We start from the raw sequence: 22144 nt of genomic DNA, 5'->3' as shown, positions 1-22144 counted from the left end.
GACATAGTATTGGATGCTTCATTCTACTTATCAAGAATCTCCTATTTAACCTTAAAAACCCTGTTTCCTCACTGACAATGTTGCAATTACCTGAAAAGTGAGAACATCCAAAGTTGTTATAAACCACTTACAGTCACCAAGATTATCCTATTGTATTTCCATCTGGAGCAGGTATATCAAAGGACTAACAAATTTAAACTCTTCCTAGATCAAATATCTGTGATGCTAAGTACCTCAATTATAATTTCTTTCAAACAAATCAAGGACATAATATGAATTTTAGAGTTTAAGTTAACAGCCTGGTTCAAAGTCACCAACATAGAAAGAAAAAAGAAAGGCATCAATGCATCAGCTGTGGCTCAGTTAACTTCCAAGTCAGAAGGTTGTGGGTACAAATCTCTACCCACAGACACACAAGAAACAACACAAAAATCTAGGCTGACAGTCCAGTGGTCCTGTCTGCTCTTTAAGGTGGACATAAAAGATCCAATAGCATTCTTGTGAAGATGATCCAGGGAAGTGTCCTAACGTCCTGGCCAATCAACATTACAGAACATCTGATCATTATCACATGATTGATTTTGGGAGTTTGCTGTGTGCAAATTGGCTGCCGCATTTCTTCCAGTACCACTGCACATCAAAAGTATTTAAATAGCATATAACACACTGGGACATCCTGAGATTGTGTAGGACAGTATACAAATGCAAATCTTTCTTTATGTAAAGCTAAGTGCTATTGCCACAGGAGTGGTAACTCTCTTCCTGCAATTCACAATATACAATATATATATATGATACTTATTTCAAAGTTCACTAATATCTGTTCAGCATTGATTAGGCCAGTTAGGCAGTATTTCTCTTAAAAAAATGTTTGTGGGAAAACCCTCTAATCAGCTTGGAGGCACTTAATTAAATGATTAAAATCAGATTACGAAACTTCTTTGTTACCAAAAATCAGGCAGAGCTTTTTTTGCCCCCCAAAATAGTTGCCAAGCACATTTCATTAATAAAGAAAATAGAATAGATCTGAATATGAAAATGGAGATAATACAAGAGCAGTTACCGATGAATTTATAAAAGTTTGTGTCAATGTTCTGCATAGAACAGAGGATTTGCAATGTTATGACAGGCCGTCACATTGCTGATATCGATCCCCCTATAACAGGGCCAGCTGAGAGTTCCATTCGATCCCATGTGGTGAGGGAGAAGAAAGTAATGCTTTTAGTATTTGGAGATCATTTTCTAACATCACAGAAATAGGAAAGATAAAGAGCATTAAGTACTACACGCAAAAGATTCCTGGCCTCAGAATCTGCTGATACTGAGGCTGAATGCATAGGTCAGCCTCCATTTAGTTTTCTTTTAATGCTTTCTTTCAGATAGTATTGTGGGAAATTGTAATTAAGCAACTGAAAATCAACTTCTGATTATGTGTATATCATCTTCATAAATAAAGTCAGCGAGCTCAAGATTCAGTTATCCAATATTGAAGATGCCTTTTCACAAAGTTATAATTCCAGCATTTCTCATGGAATTTTCATGTTCAACTCCACCAGTATCCAAGTGTGGTAAGAAAGCCAAGAGACAATTTGATGGAGGTGTTTAAAATCACAAGGAATTTAGATAGAGTAAATGAAGAGGAGCTATTGCCAATTGGTGAAGGGCTAATATCCAGAGGGAAAAGATTTATGATTATCCAAAATCATTGGGCACAACAAGTAGTTTGGATTTGAAATGCGCTGCCTGATAAGGAAACGGATAGAAATTCAACGGTAGCCTTAAACAGGAAATTGGAGGAGAAAAAAATGCAATGACTGAGACTAAATGGACTGTTCTAATAAAGAGCTGGTCTCAATTTGATGGGTCAACTGACATTCTTCTATGCTGCACTGTCCTGTAGTCTGATGAATCCATGACAAGCTGAGGTTTGGGAACTTTACAAACTTTGAATCTTGCATGACCTGTCACTCCTGCTCGGATATGTTGGTTACTACTACTCAACTCTCGTTCCCAGGGAGCCGAATAACTCTTCTGATAAACTGCAAGCATATACCTTTGTGACAGATGTCGGCCATTTGCAATGTCAGTTTATTCCCAGACTCGAACATTATGAGTAATCATTTGTGTGGTGTGGAGTTTCCAGTCAGTGCTATGTCTCAATCGAGAATTAATTTTTACTTTCATGTTTCTTTTTTATTTTCACTTCACCGTCTGTGAGAGGGTTGCACCTAATGGCAGTAATGAGTGAGATGATAGGATTTTTTATTATTTCTTCCAATGCTGATATTTGCGCTATTGATTGGTTCTGCCTCCTGCCAAAACAATCACTGGGGAATAAACCCTTGATATAGAATCACACAGCACAAAAAAGTGTGGGGTGGCACAGTGGTTAGCACTGCTACCTCACAACGCCAAGGACCAGGGTTCGATTCCCGGCTTGGGTCACTATCTGTGCAGAGTTTGCACATCCTCCCCGTGCCTGCGTAGGTTTCCTGTGGGTGCTCCGGTTTCCTCCCACAGTCCAAAGATGTGCGGGTTAGATGGATTGGCTACACTAAATTGCCCCTTAGTGTCAGGGGGAATCAGAAGGGCAAATACGTGGAGTTGCGGGGTAGGGCCTCGGTGGGATCGTTGTTGGTGCAGGCTCGATGGGCTGAAAGGCCTCCTTCTGCACTAGGGATTCTATGAAAAAGAGGCCATTTGCACCAACATGCCTGTGGTATCTCTTTAAAAGAGCCATCTAATATAGTCTGCTCTTCTGCCACTTTCACACATTCCTATACCGTTTTAATGTGAAGCACTGCCTAGCGCAATTATAGATTTAGTGGAAAGCAGGAATCAGTATTGCTGTATTCAAGCAAAAGAAACACCATGGTAAATAGTTTCATTTAACTTTGCATTTGTCTGCGTCTGTAAGAGATTTAAATAGTGAAGAGGAGGACATTGTGAAAATTATGGAAAGAAAATTTTAAAAAAATTGAACTTTTTCAAAAAACAAGAATCACTTTTTCATAACATTGCTTTACAGTTGGTCGAGATGTTTGTTGGGATAGCGATGAATTTTAACCACAGGTTTAAATAGAACACTCAGATTCATTCTGAAATACCTGAACCACTTTCAGATTGTATACAGAGTTACTACTTTAACAGAGTCAGGCAGAACACACACCTCCATTTCATCCCATTTTTATCTGAATGTTTTGTGCTTTATGCTGGCAACAGTATGTGAATTGATGCAATCTGTTGCCACCATCCACCCATTTTTCATGGTTGAGTTGGGAATATCACATTAATTGAATTAAATTCAGTTCATGGAGAACAATCAAATGGTCTTCGATAAATATGGCTGGTTTAAAGGAAATGAGAATCATGTCAACAAAAGCATCATGGCCCACTGCACTTTTTGGAAATGAGCAGAACGCAGAATGAAGGTGAGAAAATGCTACAGTGTTAATTGCTTTTCATCTTGCTCAATTTCATAGTATCATAGAATTCCTGCATTGCAGAAAGAGGTCATTCAGCCCTGCTCTGATAACAATCACACTCAGGCCACATCCCCATAATCCAATTATTTACCCTGCTAATCTCCCTGACACTAAGGGGCAATTCAGCATTGTCAATAAACCTAACTTGCACATCTTTGGACTGTAGGAGGGAACTGGAGCATCCGGAGGAAATACCCGCAGACATGGGGAGAAAGTGCAAACTTCACACAGATAGTGACCCAAGACTGGGAATCGAACCCAGATCCCTGGCGCTGTGAGGCAGCAGTGCTAAGCACTGTGCCACCTGTCCTCCTCTCTGGGAAGATTTTGCTAAGTTTTATAGACACTGGCTGCCACTGACCATCGTTTAGGTATAGGCAATGAACAACAAGCTATTTGACAGTCCACACAGGCGAAGGTCATGATCAGTTCTAGGTCAGCATTCCCACTTCTCATGTTCACTATCCTTGTGTGCTGACTAACAATTTGCTGTCACTTGCTGCAATTTATGGCTGGTTTTGTGTTGTGTTGCAGTTGGTAAACATGGAGTAATACTGTCCCAATTAATTTTGCTTAGGATCCTCATTGTCACAACAAAGATAAAATATTTATTACATCAACTTGGGCTAGTTTCAAAGCTGAATCCAAATAAAGCACAACTGTATTCTAACCCTCTTTCAGCTAGCTCCTCCAGCCAAATTACAGTACATAGCAATTGACCCAAACTAGCATGTCAAAATAAATGTTTCAGCAGGCCACAGATATGATTAACATGCTGTAGAATGTTTTGAATAAATTGAAGGTATCTAAAGTTCATGAACTGCTGTTGTTCCTTAGGGTAGTATCCTAGGCCTCGCTGTCTTCAGCAGCATCATCATCATCAACGACCTTGCCTCCATCATAAGATCAGAAATGGGGATGTTTGTCGATGGCGGCCAAGTATTCAGTTCTATTTGTAACTCCTCAGAGATACCAAAGCAATCTACATCCACACACAGTAAGACTTCTTCAGTGTCCATGTTTGGACTGATGAGAGGCAAGTAACATTCACACCACACAAGTGTCAGGCAATGGTTATCTCCAACAGGGCTGAGCCGAACCATTTCCTCTTGATACTCTTGCTGAATCTCCCACCATCAACATCATCACTGATCAGAAACCAGCAGATTAGAGGCTGAGAAACTTGCAGGAAATAACTCATCCCCCTGAATCTGCAAAGACTGCTCACCATCTACAAGGTGCATGATGGAATACTCTCCACTTGCCTAAAGCACCTCCAACAGTCATGAAGCTTGACACTTCCAGAACAAAACAACACACTTCAATTGCACCTGCCCACCACATTAAACATTAATTCCCTTCACCACTGGCACATAGTGGTAGCTGTATGTACCTTCTAAGGCAAATTGCCAAGGATTTTATTTTGCGTATTCAGTCATGAGGCATTAGCATCGCTAGCTGGGCCTGCATTTATTGCTCATCCTTATGGGCATTTAAGAGTCAACCACATTGCTGTGGATCTGGAGTCACATATAAGCCAGACCAGGAAGGATTTCCTTCCCTAAAGGACATTAGTGAACCAGGTAGGTTTTTGCGACAGTCAACACTGGTTTCATGGTCATCATTTGACTTTTAATTCCTGATTTTTCTTGAATTCAAAGTTCACTATCTGCCACAGTGGGATTTGGACGCGGGTCCCCAGAACATTACCCTGGGTCTACTACTCATCCAACGACAATACCACTATGTCACTGCCTCCCCTTAGGCAAGGATTCATTGACAGCACCCTTCAAACCTGCAACCTCCACCAGCCAGAAGAACAAGAATAATAGAGCATGGGAATACTACTTTCTGTAAGTTCTTCTCCAAGTCACACACCTTTCTGACTTGGAACTATATTGTTATTCCTTCACTGGGTCAAAATTAATGAATTCTCTCCCTGAGAGCACTCTGGGTATACCTACGTTACATGGACTGCAGCAGTTTAAGAAGGCAGCACGCCATCACCTTCCCAAAAGGCAACTTGGGACGGCATTATATGATGGCCTTACCAGTGACGATCAGGCCCATGAATAAATTAAAAATATAAGCTGGGGTCACCATTGATCAGGATCTTAACTGGACAAACTACATAAATGCAGTGGCTGCAAGAGCAGGGTACGTACTGTTCAGGAAGTGGCTTAGCTCCTGACTCCCCAACGCCTGTCCGCTATCCACAAGGCACAAGTCAAGAGTGTGATGGGGAATACTCTCCAAGTACCAGTGTAATTCCAAAATTACTCAAGAAACCTGACACCATCCAGGATCAAGCATCCCAGTTGACTGTCACTTAATCGCTTCTCGGCCTTTTGGCTATGATCAAGTGTAGTATCGATGTGCTGCACTTGTTTGAAGTCATGAGGTGACATTAAGCCTTCATTTGAAGCAATTTTTTACAGCGACATCTCGGCCTTATGGCTAAGATGAAAATGAGATTGAGCCTTGGAGGAGGTACAATGCCTGCTCCAATCAACTTGGATCAAGTAGATCAAACCCAAGACAGGAAGTTGGATGCCTGACTTGTCAGCTTGGATCTGAAATGTCTATCTTGCTAAGATTCTGAATTAGACTTTGATTGGATTGAATTGGATACAAACAAAAAAAAATTGACTGTCACTGAATCCAACACCTTAAACATTCACTCTCTCCATCACCGATATACAGTGCAGCAATGCGCATCATCTCCACGATGCACTGCAGCAACTCACCAAGGCGTTTTCAACAACACCCCCCAAACCACATCCGCTGCAACACAGAAGATCAAGGGCAGCAGGCGGAGGGTAACATCACCCAAAGATCCACTACAATTCACATACCATCCTCACTTGGAAATAGATCATCGCTGGTTAATGCCCTAACAGTATTTTGGGGGTGCATTCACAAGGACTTTGGCAGTTCAAGATGGTGCCTTATCACCACTCTTTCAAGAATAGACAATAACTATTGGCCATGTCAGTGAATGAACCAATAAAAAGGGTATGTATCGTATCTTACAAAAAAATTCCAGCTTGGAGGTGGAGTGGGGTGGGGTGGGGGTGGGCGTGGGGGAAGAAAGAGAGAGAGAGAAAGATGGAAACCTTCTGGACCGTGGAGTGGAAAACTGGTTAGATCTTGCTACTTTCCAGTGAAGTAGTATGGACTGATTTCCTGCCCATTCCCTTATCCGTCAAAGTCAAGAGACTGGAGCAGACTCAATGGGCTTTTGCCCTGTGTCTTATAGCTGAAGGTTTCTGGTTTACTCTGGATTCTACCCATTCTAGCCTAAAGGCACAAGAGGAATGTCTTTACGAACAAAGGGAAGGATATTACAGGGAAGGGAGATGGGGTGGGATGACTCTCTGCTCCAGAAGCAAAGTCGGTGTGGCGCTGACTTGCTTAACGCCAGCCTGATCCACAGTCATGACATGCTGTGGGTAAGTTCAATGGCAGTCAATGGGGCTTCCACCCCTCATTTGGGAATAAATCTCACCCCAGATGCTGCCAGCTAACCTAACCATCAGCTCCCCCTGTCTCAGCAGTGGCAAAAACATTTTAATGGGCACTGACAAGACTGCAATCAGGCTCAAGAAGGAGGATTGTGGATCCCAGATCCAGATAATCTGGGCTCTTGGGAGGGGAGAATTGGGCAGTTTTGGGCTTTTAAACACTGACTGGAATCCTACAGCTGATGCCGGGGAAAGGGGGAATTGTTCCCGTGCACATTCTGTTCTCTGCTGTCTTGAGGATTCCTGCATTTCAGGAGTTCTTTAGCATTGTGGATTAGGTCGGAGCCTTTTTAACATGTGCAGTTAATTGGATGGGTGCCTGTCTGACCAGCGCTGGACACAGGGCTTCTGACTTTGATGGGAAATTTTGGAAGTTTTGACTCCTGTCTGACTGCCAGCTGTGTTATGGCGTGGGCAGCATATTAGCGGGTTTACAGGTTTGTTTACCAGTTCAACTCATTCTTGATTATTTGTTTAAATATAGTGGGCAGGCTGCCAATTTCATATTATAGGCGCAGAGGGGTGAGCTCGGGAGTGGGCATGAAGGTGGTGGGGAGGCACCTGCCCTATTTTATGTGCCCCCGCCCCCCTCACTGAAAACAGACCTAGCCGAGACATGTAAAATCCAGCCCAAGGTGTGTAATATAGTGTGGACATGAACATGAAACAGCACGGCAGCACAGTGGTTAGCACTGCTGCCTCACAGCACCAGGGACCCAGGTTCGATTCCCAGCTTGGGTCACTGTCTGTGTGGAGTTTGTACACTTTCCCCGTGTCTGTGTGGGTTTCCTCCGGGTGCTCCGGTTTCCTCCCACAGTCCAAAGATGTGTGGGTTAGGTGGATTGGCCGTGATAAATTGCCTCTTAGTGTCAGGGGATTAGCTAGGGTAAATGCATGGGGTTATGGGGATAGGGCCTGGGTAAGGTTGTGGTCGGTGCAGACTCGATGGGCCGAAAGGCCTCCTTCTGCACTGTAGGGATTCTATGACATCATGATTAAAAAGTGCATTTCGTGACAAGAGTCCCTTCATTAAAGTTTTACTTAAAGACCTCTGCCTCTCTGAAATTATCATGGTTCGAGTTGAAAAATTTCTCCAGAGCCAGGGAGATAAAAAGGGTTAAATGAATGACCTGCAATTGCCAAAATGGACACAATGTGGACAATCCCTCAGCACGAAACGGTAAACTTCAATCTGCTCATCACACAACAGGGAACATGAGGCAGATGTTCAAGATGTGCCAAAACTGCCATCAAACTCAGAAGCCGTGTCCGACGCTGATCAGGCAGCCATCCAATTAACTGTACACATTGAAAAGGCTCCAACCTCTGATTCACGATGCTGAAGAATTCCTGCAGCGCTGGAATCCTCGGTAGCAGCAAAGAGAACGTGCACAAAAACAGTTCCCCCTTCTCCCGGCATCAGCTGCAGAATATTGTTAAATGTCTACAAATCCCCAAGCTTCTCAATGTGTTAGTGAAAGAGTGAATTGGTGAGTATATCGGGCGTAAGCAGATAGGTTGATGAGGTAAGTGGGTCAGGCAGGTCGGTGACAAGTGGATCAGGTGACAGGTGGGTGAATTGTGTGTGTTGGGCAGGGTGAGTGAGTTGATGGGTTGATAGTCCAGGAGGGGTGGACAGGTTGGGGGCTATTTAAATTGGTTCGGGGACAGTCGGGGAAAAGACTTGGCTTGTGGGGGATAGTTACGGCAGGTCAGGGGAGTTGAGCTTGTGGGGTGACGCCAGGAGATAGTGGTGATCAGTTGTATAGCTACCTTACAGTTAGGTCTGACTATAATTTTCATAGAACTATGGAACCGTAGAACTACAGGGCCATTCAGCCCATCCAGTCTGCACCAACCAGGTCCTCTCCTCCACCCTATCCCCAAAACCCATGCGTTTACCATGGCTAATCCGCCTAATCTACACATCTTTGGACTGTGAGGAGAAACCAGAACACCAGGTGGAAACCCATGCAGACATTCAAAAGGCACACAGGTCGTCATCCAAGGCTGGATTCGAACCTGGGTCCCTGGCACTGTGCTGCCGTGTCATTGCTGGGTAACTATCCAGGTAAGTCGGAACTGTCCTTATCAATCAGTCCTGGGGAGCAGGGGAACTGCCTGAAGGAAGCTCAAACTACACAGACAATTGCAAGGAGACATTACTTTGGAACGTCTGCAGAGCCCAGGTGGGAGTCTGGGGGGAGAATGCCTGGTCTCCGATGATCCAGAGGTGGGAAGATCTGGGCCTCTGGCGTGGAACTTAATGCATTCCCCATGGTGAGTTTAGTGGCGGGGATGGAGAGGGTTAATTAAGTGAGAAGGTGGTGGGAGGGGACCCAGTCATCTTCTCACCTGTCTCCCAGTTAAGTTCTCGGCAGGAAGCCTTGTGCCCTACTGCCGTTTGAGCACCCCCCCCCCCCCCCCCCCCAGTAGGCAGTTAATGCCATTTAAGAGTGTCATCTCACTGTCACTGTATTGAGCAAACAGTAGAGGGTAGCTCCCCAAGCAGGGAGTATGACAAGCAAACCCCATTCAAGCTGGATTGGGAGTTCCTGGAGGTCTCTCATTGAAAAGCATTTCGTGCTGATTGAGGCGCCAAGCATCAGGAAGAGAGGTGAGAAGCTGTGGACACACCCCTGGCCACCATCACTCGCCTGTGGCCTGGGATTCAGTGACCATGGTAGCCCTAGGGTGGGTGTCGTACCAGGAGCAGCCATTCCCTCTCCAGAGCTGCCAGCCTCTGACTGACCTCTGTTCCAAAGTCCTTAATCCTTTGGAAGGCCACCTGCTGTCCAGTTCAGTGCTTCAGCCGCACCTCATTCAACAGGCCTTCCTTAAAAGAGGTAACACAGGGCTGTCACCAGCTCTCCAGCTGGCAGGCAAGATTCCCGCCTGCTCCATTAAATATCATCCTTGTTGTTTATTTTAGAATTTAGAATAAACTCGAACCTTAGGTGCAATCTTACCAACAATATTTTTAAATGCAGGCCAGGCTAGGGGAGGAGGCCACTGCCAATATAGGTGACGAAATGTGTAGGCACCTCAAAATGTTTACACCCTCTGAAAACTTCTGAAATCTTAAAAACAAAAGTGCAGCCACAGCTGTCAGACTGTTGCTGGGGATGGGAAACCCCTCCACAGTATTTGCTCTGGCTACAGCTGTGATCCTTGGCTACAAGATGAGGGGGGTTGAAAGGAGGTGTTATATCCCCTGGCCTGCCACTGAGAGGCCTCTACCAGGTTTTGGACTCAACGGGGGAACTGTTTGCTGTCGAACAATCCCTACTGCGTTGCCAATTTTCCCTCAGGTAGACACTTAATTGATCTTAATTAGTCACACGTCACTGCTGGGCAAGATCACTCAGTTACACGTGGCATTAATGACTCAACTCATAACCTTCAGAAACTCCCTGCCCTCCCACCTCCAGAGCTGCCTCTGGGTATCTGATAAGATCCCACTCCTTTTCTGCATGGTACAGCAGAGCCTACTTAATCCTGTTGTGATAATTCTGTGCTTGGAAAGGACTGTAAGAATTGTAGAGTAAGCATTGTGTATCAGTCAGCTTCAAGTTTAAAGGGACATTCCTTCCCATGTGTCGTCTAAAATGATCAATCTCCATCAGACCCTGAACAAACCTTCCTGTTATGGGATACTGCACTTTATATCAAGTATAACACTCAGTGATACAAAAGCCGGCTCAAATCATTTCATTTGATCTGAATTGGTTTGAGCATAGAGTTGTACAGATCATCACTGACTATATTTCCCAGTAGCAAAAGTTAATGCAAAGTGAGCTGGCTTTCAAATCACAATTATAGTTAAGAATCAATGACTAGGAGTTAGTATTGACATATTTCAAACATTGGGCAGTAAATATGGTGGTATTTCTGGAAATCACAGAAACCCTACAATGCAGAAGGAGGCCATTTGGCCCATCAAGTTTGCACTGACCACAATCCCATCCAGGCCTATCCCCATATTCCTACAAATTTAGCCGCTAATCCCTCTAATCTACACATCTCAGGACACTAAGGGACAATTTTAGCGTGGCCAATCAACCTAACCCGCACATCTTTGGGCTGTGGGAGGAAACCGGAGCACCCGGAGGAAACCCACGCAGACACGAGGAGAATGTGCAAACTCCACACAGACAGTGAGCTAAGCCAGGAATTGAACCCAGGTCCTTGGTGCTGTGAAGCAGCAATGCTAACCACTGTGCTACCGTGTCGCCCGTATTGTGTTTATATTTTTGATAGCACAGTGAGCACAGCAGTTAGCACTGCCACCTCATAGCGCCGGGTTCAATTCCTGGCTTGGGTTACTGTGTGTGGAGTTTGCATGTTCTCCCCGTATCTGTGTGGGTTTCCTTCCACAGTCCGAAAGACACGCCTGTTAGGTGCAATTGCCCTTGTAAATTCTCCCTCTGCGTACTCGAACAGGTGCCGGAGTGTGGCAACTGGAGGTTTTTCCACAGTAACTTCATTTCAGTGTTAATATAAGCCTACTTGTGACACTGATAAATAAACTTTAAACTTCAGACTATGCTGACATGCATACTTCAGGTACCCCAGGCAACATTATGGACAGATTGTTACCTTGGGCATTGGGAGTATAAATGCCCAATTGTGCATTCTCTTAGTGCCTATCTTATAGATATCATCGCCTGGTTTAGCTTTCCTGTGCAGTGCTACCTCTATGACTGCATTATGGCTGACAAAAGATTGCTGAACTTGCAGAATACCCTCTTAGAAGGCCCAGTCTCAGACTGCAACATGTTGATGAGGCTCACAGACTTGTCAGGAACACCAAAAGTATTTATTGACAAGGGGAAATATTGTACAAAGGCTGACAGCCCTCCAGCTACCCTGCCCCGAAACATGTCTTGTACATGCCTTCAGACTGTCTTCTGTCTAAGAGAGGACTCCAGACCCTAAGGTGATTACCCACTCTCAGTTCCCCAAGGCAGGTGACTCTCTCTGCTGTGTTGCCATTAAAGAGACAATTGCCACGCTTAGCAAGGGCACTGAGGAGGAGTATGCTTTATTTGGCTCAAATATTGAACTCTGTGCCAAATTAAAATAAAATTCTTACTCATCCTTCGACAAATACAAATCAAAGATAAACAAAATTTAAAAGGAGATGTGATTTATGTTCAAAATGTCTTTGAATAGCCAGCACTCAGTGTGTTTACCTTTTTTGTCCTGTGGATGATACATATTGATAAACTCGGGTTCCACCTTATTCCATATTCAAAGATTTATGAAAATTCTTCCAGCATGTTTCAACTCAATCCTCATTAATTCTATGAAACCTCATTAGATTACCTTATTTTATTGACATCTATTTGTCTTGGGAGATGGTGGACTGTGCCCAGGATTCTGTATTGAATATCATCTGTAGTTGCTGTAGAGGCTGATTCGTGAGTACTCACCCTTTACAGACTGAAACCGCATCAGCCCATTGAATCATAGAATCCCTGAAGTACAGAAGGAGGCCATTTGGTCCATTGAGTCTGTACTGACCACAATCTCACACAGGCCCTAATCCTGTAACCCTCATTTATCCTGCTAATCCCCCTAACACTAGGGTCAATTTAGCATGGCCAATCAACCTAACCTGCGCATCTTTGGACTGCGGGAGGAAGCATCCTGAGGAAACCCATGCAGACATGGGGAGAATGTGCAAACTTCACACAGGCAGTGACCTGAGGCTAGAATTGAACCCAGCTCCCTGGCGCTGTGAGGCAGCAGTGCTAACCACTGTTTTTTCCTCTTTCGGTGGGCTCTCTTTACTGTTGTCATCTGGGAATCTCTTTTGTCCTCTACTTTCTCCACACCCTTCCTGACTGCTTGTCCCCAGGCATTCCGGTCAGCAGCGAGGATTTCCCATGCATCAGCTTCAATCCCTGGCAACCTGAAGAGTCTCGCTCGCAGACATCCTTGTGTCAGATATGGGCTACCTGTTGGTCTTATGCTGATAGCAAGCTCACCATACAGCATATCATCCATTTGGCTCCCATGACCCAGCCAACAAAGTGGCTGACCGCTCAAGAGGGCAAACATGCTGGGCATCCCTGCACGCTGGTGCACTTTAATATCTGGCACTCTGTTGTGCCAGGAGGTGCCAGCGTTTGTCTGAGGCAGCAGAGTTGGATGCTGTTCAGCCGCTTTTCTTGGCTTGCATTAAGGAGCGTGCTGAGAACATACGGAGCTTTGACTTTTTGGTTAGTTTGCTGTTGGTTCACACCTGACTTCTCAACTTTGACATGACTGCTGTGCCCTTGCCAATCCTACTGCTGATTTTGGCATCAAGGGGCAGGGTTCTAGTAACTGTTGATCCAACGTATGCAAAGCTGTCAAAGTGAGGTTGCTGCTGTTGGTGAAAGGTGGAGTCTCTACACCCTGGCCCACAACTCTGCGGTCCCTGACTCGGACTGTCAGTCCAAACCCCCTGCAGGCCTAGGGGAACTGATCTACAAGCTGTTGGAGTGAACTTCAGTACGGGATGCCAGTGTAACACCATCAGCAAACAGCAATTTGTGAATTGGACATTACGCTTTTTGGACTTGGCACACAGTCTTGTCAAGGTTGAACAGCTTGCCTTTGGCTCTGACAAGCAGGTAGACACTGTCACTTGAGTCACCAAAAATATACAACATGGGGAAAAATGTACCAAGGAGAGTTGGTGCCCGGACTCAGCCCTGCTTTGACCCGTTGCTGACTTGAAAGCGGCCCCTTTGCTCCACTGTAACAAATAAAACTGTGCAGGGTCGACAGTCTGCTGAGACTTGATTCCAGCAGCTCTGAGTGCACCTAATCTTTGTTTGCTGTGGACTTGCTTGTAGTTCACGAGAGCTGCCTTTGTGGTTGCAATTATTTCAGTACATTCAATTAAAGTTTATTTATTAGTCACAAGTAAGGCTTACATTAACACTGCAATTAAGTTACTGTGAAATTTCCCTGGTCACCACGTTCCAGTGACTGTTCGGGTCAATGCAACTAATCAGCACGGTTTTTCAGACTGTGGGAGGAAACGGAAGCACCCGGAGGAAACCCACGCAGACTCGGGGAGAACATGCAAACTCCACACAGACAGTGACCCAAACTGGGATTCGAATCCAGCCTCAGATAATAAGCATACCAGACAATACAGAGATATACATCTAATATAGTTCCCACAACCCAGTCTTATACTTTAATAATTTTTGCAATTCCCATCTTGTAGGTCCTTTTCACCTGAGACACAAAATGGGTGTCTCTTTTCCAGCAGGTACAGATAGGATGGGCTTTGTTTCCAAAAGGAGAATTGGTCTGCCGTGTGAAACACAATCACACGTTCGTTGTGAATTGTACTCTCTGTGTTGTAAAGCTAGTGGCATCCACAGGTGTACTGGTACACTTGCTTATTTAACTTCCAATGAATGTGTTCCCAATATGTTGTAGACACAGTTGATGCTACAGTTAGATGGCACTGGAGAGCACAGTGCTGGCTTTGGAATCACTACAATCCTGATTTCAGAGTGGCTGGTCACATTTTGGGAGTGAAAAGGACTGGTGGTGCCACTCAGTTCTGATCACAAGCATGTCCGATTTTATTGAATTGCCAATTTAGAGCCAGTTGCTGGGAAACGGGTCAGTCGGAGATGGGTGACAAGAAAAACTGGCGTCAGTATCATGTGCGACAATGTTTCACTCTTGTTTACAGTCCTGCCAACAGTCCTGGGAGCAGGAGCAGTGCAAGGGCTGGGCAGGGAGTTAATTTGTCTGCACCATTAATTGGGTACATTTAGGTAATTAAGCAATTGCCTAAGAGCTGACCTTTTAAAACGTTCATTGAGGTGGGCGGTGTTTGAAAGCTGAACATTTCTAACCTTTTGGCAATAGGGTCAGAAGCATGGAAAAAGCTTTATTTGGGAGTGAAAAAAAAAGTGGACCTTTTAAAGAAAATTTATTCCACATAATGACATTTTAATAACACTAATATTTCTCTACTCTATCTCAGATTCCAGCTCTTCATCTGCCCTGGCCAATTTGAAGGTTCAGATGCTTTCATTTTTTTTAGAAACCATGCCCAGGTAGCCCGGATCAGAATGTGATCTACTTCCCTAGTGTCCCATCTCCATTCCAGCTCTCCAGACTTCCCACCACCAGCAATGAGCTGGCCATCACCTCCAACCCCTATGCAACTAACCCCTAGCCACCAGTAAAATCGGAAACATTTGTCCGCTTCCTGGCAGTGCTGAGTCTGCAACCCAAAAACAAACCCACCTCAACAGGCAAAATCCAGCCGCTAGAATCAATAATATCAACAATTCAGAATAACTGACACTGTACACAGATTACACCTCCATGGAATTTGAATACAGGGTTATTAGGTTATCTTCAGTGAAATCTCTTGCACTGTTTATTGATGTAGCTCACTGTGGAAGACCATAAGATGTAGGAGCAGAAGTAGGGCATTCGGTCCATCGAGTCTGCCCTGCCATTCAATGGGATCGTGTCTGCTCTAACAGAATAATCCTCAACTCCACTTTCTCATCTAATCCCTATAACTCTTGATTCCCTTTCTGCCTTTCTCAGCCTTGAGCATACTCAATGACCCAGCCTCTACAGCCCTCTGTAAAACTAGTACTATCTATGAGCTTCTAAGTCTCTCCATATATTCCTTATACTTTACTCATTCATTCCCTCCAGGCTGCCTGCATCTTAAAAATGTTTGATTGACTTGAAGCCCAGAAGTTAAGCTAACCCGCTTAAATCCAGCTTTTCTGTGAAGCTGAATTGATGTGTGCCGGAATAGGGAGGGTTTAGAGTTGTTTCACCACCTGTCCTATCAAAAACAAAGCCCTCAGGATTTGCAGAATGAACATAACTTTATAAAATATGATTCCTCCTCAATGGGTTCCACGCCCTAAGGTGACATTGACGACCATGGACTTGCACTTGATTGGTTCACAATTATGCTGGGAAGAGTATTGCAATGCTTTGCCGTTGCCTTCTGCACTCTGGTTGAACAGGAAACTCTCCCACTCTTTATTGCATCGGTCTGTCTGGCCATGTTATGACCCTTCTCATGGCCACCCAGTGAGACTTTCACCCAGAGGTAGGGATGTTACCATTTGCCACAAAACCAATAACATACTTACTAAAGTAACATGAAAAAGACAAGGAGGGTGATTCTCCTAGCCCGCTGTGCTACTCTAGCAATGCAGCGGGCTGACATTAGCAGAGACCGTTTAGTGAGCTCCCTGCTGGTCGCCACAGCCTCTATGGTCTCTGGAACCCGGATTTCCAACATTGTCAGCTCCACACTGGAAATCGGCGCCGACCTGATTTGCATATTGAAATCGCCATTTAAATATCATTAGCGGGCCCTGGACCGAATCATCCAGGCCCACTAGCCTCTCCTCCCTTGCCAGGAGTGGTTCACTCCAGCAGGTTTACAACTGCTCCCCACTAACGGGGAGCTGGCAGCCGGCAGCCTTACCCCGCTGGAGTGAAGGGGGGGTCAAACAGGCCAGGAGGGGATAAGAAGGGATGCCCCTGTGCAGTGCCAGCCTGTCCTCCTGACTCTGCCAAGGAACAAAGTGGCAATGCCTAAGGGGCATTTTGGCACCACCCACTGGGCATCAGGCAGTGCCAAGGGAGCAGGGCATATGGGGGGAGATTGGTTGGGTTGGGGATCCTGCTGCCACTTTGCACTTGGGATCGGTGGTAGAGGGAGTGAAGGGGCTGATCGGGGCTGGCCTTCATGGGAGAATCGAGGTGGATCGGGAGGTAGGTGGACATGTCAGGCCTGGCCTGGAGACATCTGGGAGGCCAGCCAGCCTGGGGCTTGAGGGATTGGAGGGGCAGGGATGCTGTGCTGGCTAGTGATTGGGAGACTGGCAGTGCAGGACTACTGTGCATGTGCCGATCTCCGCAATGCCAAATCAGCACATGCGCAATAGCTCGCTCAGCGCTATGCTGCCGGCCTCTCCAGCGGGAATAGGGCCAGCGCACAGATTTTCATGGTGAATCTCGCGAGGGCACTCTGCAGGGCTCACAGTGTAGGAGATTCATTCTGAAAAGCCCATTAAATAAACCAGCACAAGATACACCAGTTTTTACCTGAATTTGGCATTTTAGAATTTTTTTGGGAGAATCCCGGCCACGTAGCTTGTTTCTTACTTTGCATTGCAAATCAACAACAAAAACATTTAATGTACCAACTTTACATTGCTGATCTCTATGTTGCATCTTTCAAGGTTGCTTCATATTTGAATTCCTGAGATATGATAAAGTGGGCAGGGAGCGGGGAGTGGATAAGCTAAATAAAATAAAACAATTATAAAAGGAGGCTTACTCTAAAGAGTCAATGAGCTTCTTTGGCTCTACAGGCGGAGGGTAGATGACCTCTTCTACGTGGTTCCGGTTGCAGTTTGCATAAGCGGTGGAGATGTGGATGAAGGCTTCAAGTTTCTGCATCTGTCGGGCCAGCAATAGGAGCTGCTGTGTGGCGACCACATTGAGCTGCAGGGCATGTCTGTGCAAGGCAAGGGCAAAGGAAAACAGGATCACAGAATGGGAAAACCAATCCCTGCCTGAGGCAAATAAGTGCATTGGCAAATAGTCTAAACTCAACATTTCATCTTCTTGCAATTACATGGGGCTTTGCTAGCATGCAAAACGTATCTCCTCTTCTTAAAAGAATGCCTTTGTAAACATGGGTGTATGCACTTGTCAGCACAGTCACAGCCCGAAAGATGCGATAGCACTCTGAAACTATCAATCCATCTGCAATGTGGTAAAGCAGTAAACATAGGAAACATCTGACAGTATAGACAGGCTCGTTGACACCAGACAGCTCCATACAGTAAAAAGTAAACTCAATTCCCCTACTCCACTGAGGGTGGGATTTCAATTGGGCTGTTATGAGGTGCCACCAATCAAGATTTTCACCGTGCCTCTCCTGTGGGATGCAAAGCTTGACAGTGGCTTTTCACTGGAGTGTTGTCGTGCGCCTTTCTAACAGCTGGCTGAAGAACAGCGACAGCAGGTCACACACAAGCCTCCCCTCTGCAGGAGGTTCAAGGCCTGGCAAGTTGTAAATAGAAGGAAATAGGGGGAAAAGTTGGTTTTACACCACCATGGTGCAAGCACAAATATGGAAATCTCTATGGGCCTGAAGGGATTGTTGGATTTCTTAATGAACAATCAGAGTATGGAGTGGTTAGCTTCCAATTTAAAAGCTAGCTTATACCGGGTTTTGTTCTGATCATGTTCCTCAACAGTGGGTACAAGAAGCATTTTGCAATGTTAACTTTGGAGGGTTCCTTTCCCAAACAATTCTGGAAGTAAATGATACACTAATTGCTGCACAATGGCCTGAATCTTCCAAGCAGCAATAATGTTGAATTGATTGCCTCTGTGGGTGAAGATTCTCCTGATCCTATGCTCATTGCTGCGCATTTCTTCTGGGATCCTTCAATCCAACAAGTCAAAGAAATGTGTACAGCAGCATCCCTTGAAGAACTCCATTGGAGTGGAGTAGATTGGGGGAATGATTTGCGCCATTTTAATGGCACTAGCTGCCACATAGTACATTTAAGGCTCTGAATGTCAGTGAAGAGATGTGTGAACGGATGAGTGGATATATGGACAAGTCAGCAGAGAGTGAATGGATAGGGTGAGTACGTGGGTAAATAGATTTGTAGGCAGGCCGTGAATGGATGGGGGGATAAGTGGGTGAGTGCATAGGTGGCTAGGTTGCTGAGTGGGTGAGCTGGGTATCTGGATGAGTGAATGAGGTGTGCAAGCAGGTGAATGAGTAGATACTTGAGTAGGTGAGTAAAGTGGGTAAGAGTGAGGTGGGTAGGTGTGGAGATGACAGGTTGGTAGATCAATAAGTGGGTAGGTGGGCGAGTAGGTTGGTGGTAAGGTGAGTGGGTGGGCAAATGGGCAGGGTGAGGTAATAGGTCAGTAGGCAGGTGAATGGATAGGGGACTCATCAAGTAGGGGGGAGGTAGTTAGGTGGTCTATAATAGTCGGATCAGGGGTATAGTCAATTAGGTGTGTGAAAGGTAGTTGGATCAGGTCAAGGATTAGTCATGTGATTGACTGGTAGGTGGGTTGAGTAAGGGGTTGTAGTCAGGTCAGGTTGGAGGTGTAGGTGAGTTGGATAGTCGAATCAGGGTAATCGGTGGGGTAGTCAGGGGGTAAGGTGGATCAGGGTGGATGGGTATTGGTGGATGGGTCAGTTGTGGACATACCCAGATGTGAGATTAGGTTATAATATATCTTAACATTTCCTGGGTAACTATTTGGATAAGTCCCAGGGAACTGTCCTGAGTCTAACCCAGAGTCAGTGACACTCATGGGGAGGTCCCAGGGAGCAGGAAAATTGCCCATCAGAAGACTAAAACTCCCAGGCAATTTTCACATAGGACCACATATCAGGATTTCCACAGGGTCCTGACGTGCATCTTCAGTTGTTTATCCAGTCTCTGATCTTCTAGAGATCGGAAGATTTGGCCCGTTGCTACACTGTAGACTTCTTCTTAAATTTGATAAGATTGAAAGTGGATGTTGGACCCAACTGCTGTCTATGAAACATCAAATCTCGGACTAAACATTTTTGCCATTATCAATCAAACTGCAAGTATTTTTACAACACTGGTAAATACAAGGGTTACCTGCAGAGTAGACGTTAGAAAGTTTAACCTGATAAATATTTGTATTTGGAGGGGCCAGTTAGCCCAGTCGGCGAGACAGCTGTGTATGTTTTGGAATAATGCACTGTGGGGTTTAATTCCCATTTTGGCACTGTTAGACTTGGGACCTGCCTCTTTACTCTGCCTGGTCGTAAACCATGGTTTATAGCGACCCTTGAATAATCAAGGATGCTAACTGGAGAGGAGGAAAATTTGTATTTATCCTCCACCAATCTGGGGAAAAGGCTGCTGTGTGAACACAATAAATTATAACTCAATTACTGCTATGGCCAAAAACGAGCAACAACTTCTGAAAGTTACTGATACGGGAAATCGGAACTTAATTTTTTTTTGCTTTTCAAGTTTGGGTGCAAAGATGACACAAGGGACATACTTTAAAGGCTCATCGAATCGTATGGTAGCTGCACAGTGGAAGACGACATTAATGCAGGAGAGCAGCCGTTCGGTGTCCTCTGAGTTTATGGCCAGATTAGGCTGCATCAGCTCACTGCCAATAGGAATGATCTTTTTCTGGAAGTCTTCTCTCACCCTGTCAAACAGCTGCAATGGAAAAACAAAGATCAAAGGAAAAACATTTTCAAAATTTTCATTGCAGTTTTGCTTCATTTTAGCAATATGTTAAACTTATCAGCCATGATAAGGCCAAATTAGACCTAATTCTCTTCCTGTATCTTATGGTCTTAAAAGTCTTCAGATGATTTTTTTTTACCCATAAGACATAGGAACAGAATTAGGCCACTCGGCCCATTGAGTCTGTCCTGCCATTCAATCCTGGCTGATATTTTTCTCATCCCCATTCTTTACCCATCTTTTTTATGATCATCTAATGGGGTTATGTGTATTTGTAATTTCAGTTTTGAACCTCCATGAAATTTGACTGATTTAAGACAAACTATTACAGCTGGAGTTATACTTTGTCAGTGCGAATGGTGGGTCGAACACCGCAGGATATTAGTGCATTCAATTGCCTTCTGACAGGACTCATTTAGACATTCTGTATCTCCAAATCCATTTCCCATCCATGATCAAGTGAAATACAATTGCATTCTTTATTAATTAACAGTTTTCCAACACAAAGTTCGGTTCACTATGCACTGATGCTTTAACCATCCAGAGATAGACGGACTTAAGATAGGCACTTTAAAAATAAAAATCATAGAATAGAATCCTTACAGTGCAAAAGAAGGCCATTCAGCCCAGTGAGTCTGCACCAGCTCTCTGACAGAGTATCTTACCTACTCTATCCCCATAAACCCACACATTTACCATGGTTAATCCATCTAATTTACAGATGCTAAGGGACAATTTGGCATGGCCAATCTATTCTGCACATCTTTGGACTGTGTGTGTGTGTGTGTGTGTGTGTGTGTGTGTGTGTGTGTGTGTGTGTGTGTGTGTGTGTGTGTGTGTGTGTGTGTGTGTGTGTGTGTGTGTGTGTGTGTGTGGTGTAACCGGAGCTCCCAGTGGAAACCCATGCAGACATGGAGGCGAATGTGCAAATTTGACACAGGCAATGACTCAAGGCCAGAATTGAACCTGGATGCCTGGCGCTATGAAGCAGCAGTGCTAACTACTATGCCACTGTGCTGAGAAATCAGTATAAAGAAAACACTCCTCAACTGCCTCACCCTCAGAGCACCAATTTGATTTGATGGAGGGCTCTGATTGTGAACTAATAGTGTTTGCCATCCTTATCCATCCAAAACCAAACACAACTTTAGGATTTAGTGCAAGTGAAGATTAATGCAGAAATCCTGAAACTGCGGTCTATTATTCACCATATGCCCACCATCTCCCCACCCTCACCATGTCCCAGAGTCAGCAATCGATTAATCATTTGAGAACTTCCCCTTTTCCATTCTTGCATCACTGCTGGACTCCAAGAAAAAAATTATGCTTTGTCCAACTAGCTGCCTGTAGAACTTGAACAGCGGTCAGAGAGATAACTATTGTGAAAAGGATTATGCTGAACAAGGTGTGGTTAAACAAGAATGTTGTTAAGTGTCAATGTTAAGCTTAATTGCTTCAGTTTTTCCATGATATTTTAGCTTTCACCTCCACACACCTGTACATCTTGATTTTTTGGTATGTAGAAGTTTTTAAAGGCTATTTGATTTTAACGTTTTTTTATTTTCCAGCTATCTGTGAGAATTCTTGAATGTGTCTGGTTGCTTGAATAGCTTAATGGCATTCCTGCAGCTCCATACTGGGCATCCTTGTTAAAGAATCCACTGCACATTGAGGGGAAGTAAAGCTATTGCCATAGGGAGCATGAGATGTCTGAGCAAGGCTTTCTTAGAGGTCAGCAGTGAGGAGCCTTGTTTCACCACTGACTGCAATCCAAAAGGGAAAAAAACAGTAAAAATGAGAACTAAGAATACCAGTCTGAAGTGTTTTTTCCTTTAGGAAAAATGCATGC

The 22144-nt window shown here is 44.7% G+C and overlaps 1 protein-coding gene and 1 pseudogene across 6 annotated transcripts in view; one reads left to right on the top strand and one right to left on the bottom strand.

The window, feature by feature from the left end:
• The window catches only part of LOC145344150 (fatty acyl-CoA reductase 1-like), a 198398-nt gene that overhangs the window by 66851 nt on the left and 109403 nt on the right, over positions 1 to 22144 (bottom strand). For all 6 annotated transcript variants that reach the window (XM_080191034.1, XM_080191039.1, XM_080191035.1 and 3 more), the window contains 2 exons: positions 20099 to 20265; positions 17358 to 17537 (listed from right to left, as the gene is read on the bottom strand). In XM_080191034.1, the coding sequence (XP_080047160.1) occupies positions 17358 to 17537; positions 20099 to 20265 (347 nt within the window). The remainder of the gene's footprint in view (positions 1 to 17357; positions 17538 to 20098; positions 20266 to 22144) is intronic.
• LOC145344598 (U2 spliceosomal RNA) lies at positions 5818 to 5932 on the top strand (annotated as a pseudogene).

The sequence above is a fragment of the Carcharhinus amblyrhynchos genome, chromosome 6 (assembly GCF_965287045.1).
Source record: "Carcharhinus amblyrhynchos chromosome 6, sCarAmb.v2.hapA, whole genome shotgun sequence".
Lineage (NCBI taxonomy): Eukaryota > Metazoa > Chordata > Chondrichthyes > Carcharhiniformes > Carcharhinidae > Carcharhinus > Carcharhinus amblyrhynchos.
Note: the sequence above shows the minus strand (reverse complement) of the source record. Positions and strands in the feature narration are given on the sequence as shown.